Source organism: Tupaia chinensis, unplaced genomic scaffold (genome assembly GCF_000334495.1).
Source record: "Tupaia chinensis unplaced genomic scaffold, TupChi_1.0 Scaffold000078_1, whole genome shotgun sequence".
NCBI lineage: Eukaryota > Metazoa > Chordata > Mammalia > Scandentia > Tupaiidae > Tupaia > Tupaia belangeri.
In genome coordinates, this window is record NW_006159539.1 from 1,019,674 (window position 1) to 1,026,144 (window position 6,471).

General features: G+C 62.8%; 1 protein-coding gene across 2 annotated transcripts in view; it reads right to left on the bottom strand.

Annotated features, from left to right (window-relative positions):
- PSTPIP1 (proline-serine-threonine phosphatase interacting protein 1) overlaps window positions 1-6,471 on the bottom strand; it is a 15,423-nt gene that overhangs the window by 6,210 nt on the left and 2,742 nt on the right. For both annotated transcript variants that reach the window (XR_003548153.1, XM_027768918.1), the window contains exons 4-5: window positions 952-986; window positions 648-754 (exon numbers count right to left, since the gene is read on the bottom strand). Coding sequence is in view for 1 of the 2 variants with exons in the window: in XM_027768918.1 (XP_027624719.1) it covers window positions 648-754; window positions 952-986 (142 nt within the window). In the remaining variant the exon portion in view is untranslated. The remainder of the gene's footprint in view (window positions 1-647; window positions 755-951; window positions 987-6,471) is intronic.

Genomic DNA, 6,471 nt, shown 5'->3' on the forward strand with positions numbered 1-6,471 from the left:
AGACATCCTGGGGTGCTGCCTGTGAAGGCCGAGGGGCCTAGTTCTGGGCTGAGCCTCCCAAAGCTTGAGAAGCAGAAATAAGCACCCCATCCTGCACCAGGCCCAGCTGGCCCCTTAAACTGAGCCTGTCTCCCTTCGGGCTCCATGTCTTTGGTTTTCTCTGCAGACCCTTGATGACAAAAAAAAAGTCCCTGAGTGCTGCCTGCCCCCACCGTCTCGGGTACCTCCTCTTTGCTAAGACCTCTTTGCTCATGCTCCCAAGGGCAAGCACTTAGCCATCAGGGCCGAGGCGTAGGAGCACAGTCCCTCCCAGCAAGTCTCCAGCCTGGGTGCAGCATCTCTGTGATGTAGGCCTCTCCCTGACCACGAACTTTCAGCCCTGCCCTCCCTCCAGGTGGTGAGATGCACCTCTGGGGGCCATCCAGCCCGATGGCCCTTGGACAGCCCTGCAGTGACAGCCCCTCGCCTGCCTCTCCAGACAGTGGCTCTCATCCCAGTCACCCCAACTCAGGTGGCCTCTCCAGGTACCCTGTCTCGGCTCCCTGCAGTCTGTCATGGGGCATCAGGAGCTCCCAGGTGTCTCCTCCTAACGGAGGCCTGCCCCCACCCCAAGCTGGGCACCCCACACGTCTGCCCTGTGGCCTCACCTTCTTCCTCTGCTCTTTCTGCCGCTCGCGGAACTCCTCGAGGCTCCGCAGCTCCTCGCGCAGCGTCAGGGCCAGCTGGATGTGCGCGCTGCCCACGTTCTCCATTTCTGGGGCAGAGCGTGACGGTGGGCCCCGGCCCCCACAGCTCGCCCCAGCCCCACACGGCCTCTTCGGTCTCCCCCCAATCCTCCACCAGCCTCGCCATCCTGGTGCAGAGCTGGCCAAAGCCTTAGCTCGGCCTCCTGGCTAGCTTGGTTTGTGGGTTTTCCCAGGAGCTCCTGTCACCCTGCCATCTAGGACTTACGTTGCTTCAGGGAGTCAAAGGAGGCCCTCAGGGAGCTGCAAAACAGAAAAGGTCAGGCCAGTAGGAAGACAGCACCTCGCAAACTGGAAGTCCGGCTGGCCTGGGGACTTCTATTTTGCTGGTAAGACCCCGGATCACTCACATGTGCTGCTCAGATCCAAGGGACCCTCTAACCAGTTAGTGACCATCTACTCAGGCCCCAGACTGGTTTCTGGAAGCAGAGTGCTTGCCTTAGGGATCCCAAAGCAGTAAAACCTCCCCAGCATGGCAGAAGAGGGAGGTCCTCACTCCCTCTGCACTCCGGCAAGGGGGATGGTCTCCAGGACCCACCCACCCTCCCCCTGCACCGCAGCCACAGCCCTTTCCCCTTCCCTTCAGGTCTCCAATGCCCCCCGACGAGTTTGAAGTGGGAGAGGGCAGTGTTCAGACCCGGCTTTCAGAAGGGCCTTGGAGGAAGCAGGAGGAGAGGCTGCAGCTGAGATGTAGGCAGGAGGGGCGGCCGGGTCAGGGATGCAGAGGCTCGGGATGAGGCCGTGCCCTGGGCACACAGGAGGCGGAGGGCAGTGGCCCAGGGGTAGTGTAGCCTGACTAAGTGAATGGAAACGCGGACGGCAAGGACTGCGAGCACCAGTGTGGCCCTGTGACACCAGGGGCAAAGGCCCACAGCCCGGGTGTCGTGTGTCTAAGTTCAGAGGTAGCAGCCACCCTCAGCCGATGGCGTCTCCCTGAGCCTTGGACGGAGCTGAGGCCTGGACCAATCCCGTCCTGTCCAGTGATAGGAGAAAGGGCACTGAGGCAGAGGGAGAGCTCCCGACCCAGGGAGGAGGGGGGATCTGGCCTAGGAGACTCATAGGCCCTGGGTGGGGACTGCTGCCCTGGGCTCCCCTGTGCATCAGGGCAGATCCGGAGCCAGCCGGCCTGGATGCGACCCCGGCTCTGTGGGATCTTGGCTCAGTCACCTTGCCTCTCTGTCACCATCTCCCTCCTTAAAATGGCTGAGCGTGCAGACAGTATGTTGTGGGGTTTAAACACATTTCACATGGTCAGCGCCTGCCCCAGGGCCTGCTGCACAGCAGGTGTTTACAGGGAAGTCACTGCTGTGCCGTCCGGAGAGGGTTCTAGGGACTCTGCCCCCTGGTCTGAGCTGTCCCCCCAGGCTGCTCCCCCCTATTCTGAATGACGCCCCATTGGACTCAACCTGGGAGGGGGTCCGCTGTGGGCAGCCTCAGACCCACAGTTATCTGAGGCAGATAGGGACACAGGCCTGGGCAGGGCAGGTGTCCCCTTGATGCCACATCCCCCTCAGTCAGCTCAGCGGCCCTGCAGGCTGCCTCTCTGCGGAGCACCCCGCCCGCCCATCTCCCTCCTTAAAATGGCTGAGCGTGCAGACAGTATGTTGTGGGGTTTAAACACATTTCACATGGTCAGCGCCTGCCCCAGGGCCTGCTGCACAGCAGGTGTTTACAGGGAAGTCACTGCTGTGCCGTCCGGAGACGGTTCTAGGGACTCTGCCCCCTGGTCTGAGCTGTCCCCCAGGCTGCTCCACCCTATTCTGAATGACGCCCCATTGGACTCAACCTGGGAGGGGGTCCGCTGTGGGCAGCCTCAGCCCCACAGTTATCTGAGGCAGATAGGGACACAGGCCTGGGCAGGGCAGGTGTCCCCTTGATGCCACATCCCCCTCAGTCAGCTCAGCGGCCCTGCAGGCTGCCTCTCTGCGGAGCACCTCGCCTGCCCCCTGCTGGCCGCACAGCCGCATGACATCCCCCTGGGACAGCCTGGGCAGGGAACACTGCAGGGCCCTGCCCACGCCAGCACCTCACTTCACTATTCGGGAAAGGTGGGCTTCACAGGGCAGCTGGGGAACTGAGGCCTGGCGGGACCCATGGGATCCAGGCTGGGGGAACTCTGAGGGGCCCCAGGCAGCAGCACCTGTCCCATCTCCTGAACATCCATCTGTCCAGAGGCCACTGCCACCACCCCAGTCCCATTCTCCATCCTTGCCCTGTGAGCCCCGCTCTGCCTCACCTGGCCACGGGGCACCCGTGGTCCTCTACGTGCCCGGTCTCACCCCAGGGCCTTGGCACACACTAGCCCCCATTGTAGCATTTTTGCCTGGCATCCTCTTCTGTCCCTCTGACCCCGACCCTGGCCCACTAGGTGTCTGTCACTCCACAGACTGAGCCCTTGAGGGTGGGGACCCCTGGCTCATAGCCCTGTGCACTTGGGCCCGATGTGGCTGGCCAGCACTGCAGCCCTCCCCAGGCCCCAGCCTCAACACCATCAGGTGGGTGTTCGGCCCCTGTCCTCCCCAGGACTGCCCGTGGGACAACCCGCACTCACCTTTACTTAGAAACGGGAGTTTGCCCCACACACACCCTCCTGGGCTGCACACCTTCCTGCCCCAGCCCTGCTGTTCCGTGCTGGCACCGTCAGGCCCTCACAGCTGCTCACACAACCCTGCCAGAACACCGTCTTCCTTGGCCTGGACCCTCAGGAAGACAGCCTTGGCCCTACTGAGGGGAGAATCCCGGCTCTGCTCAGGGCCTGAAGAAAAGGGGTGGGCAGAGACACTCCCGAGGTGAACTGCTCTAGGGGAGGGTCGGGAGGGTCTCAGGCTCCCTCGACCTCTCTGTTGTGCTTCCATCAGCCAGGGACGGGCCCCATGCAGGCCTCTCCCTTCTGCCGTCCACCTGTGGCCTCATGTGTAACTCATCTCATTGCTCTGTTTAACTTGGCTCTCGGGAGCTCAGCCTGAAGCTCTGCCCGCAGTCCAGATTTCGTGTCAGTGCCCCCTGCCACATTTCCCAATGTGGGGGTGTGGAGCCCCTGCCCACTGGGAGGCTCAAGCCTCCCTTTGCTCTGGGTGGACCCACAGTGAACTGGTGTCGGGGACAGCTGGTGGCAGCAGGGCCCCTTTCCCCTGCCACCATCTTAACTGACATCATTCTCTCCGAACTCAGAGAGAGATGACAAGAAAACTGCAGCATTTTAGGTTTGTGACACTGGGGTGAGGGAGGGACACGAAGACCCCAACCTGCACCCCAGGGCTGTCCTTGCTCACTGGGGACCGCAGAGGGGCTCACGGGAAGCTGGCTTGGCCTGCCTGCTTTCACCTCCTGTTTCCTAAACCCCTTCCCAGGCAGACCCTGGGGGACGGGAGGGCAGAGCAGGTTGGACCTGATACTCAAGGCCAGTTTCCTGCAGGGCTGGACGTGTGGCATCAGCCAAGCCCGAGGCCCTGCATTGCCTGCGCTGTCCTGAAAGTGCACTGGAAGAGTCTGTGGGTGTCCTTGAGTTTGGGGACGGGGCTAACTTGTGCATCTGCTGAGGTAACGTGTGGGGGAGGTGGGTGCCATAAATTGATGCGTCAGCTCCCAGAGACCGCGAGCGAGCGAGCGAGCATCCCCACTGGGGAGGCCACCCTGCAGTCCCTGCTCCACCTCTCCCTCCTGTAAGGATCTGAAATGCACATGCACATGCCCGGTGTTTCGAGCCCCCAAGTTGGGGACTCGTACCACAGTTGGCCCTTGGGGCTCCAACAACCCTAACCGCCAGGCCACAGGCTGGCATCCAGACATCATTTTAAACTGTAAATAACCTCCCGTTCACCTGTGTGGCCTGAGCCTGCAGGCCCGAGGGAGGCCCTGGCTGGCTGTGGCCCGGGTGGTGCACAGAGGTTGCCACTTGAGGCTGCAGTGGCCCTCCTGCCCCCCAGCTATTTATGGGGTCACTGCACCTCTGGGTTTTGTCCTCCCTGTGCACCCCCGGCCTGAGGGCAGCCATAGCCATGGTAGCCCGTATACGGAGTACCAGGCTGCCTTCCCTCTGAGTGAGGACGGCACACGGGTGCCACGGCCACGCTCACACCCCTGCAGAGAGCACTCCTGGCAGGTGCGGGGATGGGGCCCTGGCCTAATCCTGGCAGTACAGCAAGGCCAGTGTCGAGGAGGGCTTCCTGGAGGAAGCAGGCCACAAGAGGGCCCAAAGGGAGGTTCTGATGCTGCGGAGTCAGGAGAGCGACATTACCCTGTGTTGGACTCTGGCCCTGAGACAGCCCTTAGCCGACTCCAGGACACGGCCTGTGGGAGGTGCTGCATCCATGCTCGCTGACTGAACAGTGAAGGGGGCTTGGCCCGCAGGTAAAGGAACAGGGGACTGCACAGCCTCTCCCCTGGCAACCCTCAGCGCCCACTGGGAGCAGGGTGGGTGGAGCTCCCGTCCTGTCTTCCAGTGGCCTGAGTGTGCCCTAGGCCTGCCCTGGCCTCTGTGTTCCAGCAGGGGATGCCCTTTGCCCATGCCTGCCCTGCTCCCACAGCGTCCCTGCTGCACCCGGGGCATCTGCAGGTGGCACCTCTGGCCTGGTCGCCATTCCTCCTCTGAGTAGACAGCTGGGCAGACTGGTTCACCTCCCCACACCCCCACCTGGCTCCACCCTTGGACCAAGGCTTCCCCTCCAGGGACTCCAGCCTCCAGCTCCCTGGGCCAGGTCTCAAAGGGATGGTGCAGCTGCCCTGTGAGGGTGAGGAGTCCTTGCCCTGCAGTGAGCAGTGACTGGCTGAGCCAAGGGGACAGCTGAGACTGAGGACCCCCACTGCTTCCTTCCCGGGCAGGCGTGCCCAGGCTTACTCTGCTTGCCGTTGCAACTGCCCAGGGCACCTCTCAAGTGACTCCCCCTTTTCAGAGGCAGGGCCCCGGCCATCCCAGGGCCACACCGCACAGACATCAGGCAGACCCTTCCCATGGAGCCTCCCGGACCTCAACAGGGCCCAGCTGGCCATGCCACAAATTGCCCCTTCCAACCCCACTCCCCACCCCACCTTGGCCTCTTGGTCGTGGCTTCTCCTTCCCTGCTGCAGGTCCCTGTGACTCACAGCCCCCTGAGCATGCCTCAGGAGCTCCACCTCCAGCCTGGCCCCATGACCCTGCCCTGCCTTCTCTCCCGTTTTCTGATGGCCCGGGTCTTCCTGAGAAAGTTCTCGTTTTCCATCAGGCAGCGAAGCCAGGAGGCATGCAAGGGTTCCTCTTGGCACCCCACACAGCTGGTGCCCCTTCAGAGTCTCCCCTCAGGTCCACTGGAGAGCCCCTGGACCGTCCTGGGGAGCACGGGCAGGTCCAAGCAGATAGCTGCTTGTCCACGCTGGGTCTCGCACCCTCCCCCGTGCCCAGCTTGCACTTGCCTTCAGGGAGGCCCTGGGCCCTGTCTACCCCACAGCCCTTGGGTGAGGAGTGGGAAACAAGGTCAGAAAGGGCAGACGCCCTGCCGCAGTCACACAGCTCGTGAAGCTGAGCGGAGCTCGAGCTGGGCCATTCTTGCTCCTGGGACTATGCACTCGCTTTCTGGCCTAGCACATGGACTCGGCCACTGCTGAAGCTGTCCCTACCCCCTAGTTTCTGGCTGCACGCCGGAAGCAGGAACCCCGGGGAGGGGGCATGTCCTCAGGCGACTTAGAGGGCTTTTATCCAGGCTCATTCCCTGGGGCAGAGAGCGGCCCGGCACCGCAGGCTCCAGGGGAGGGG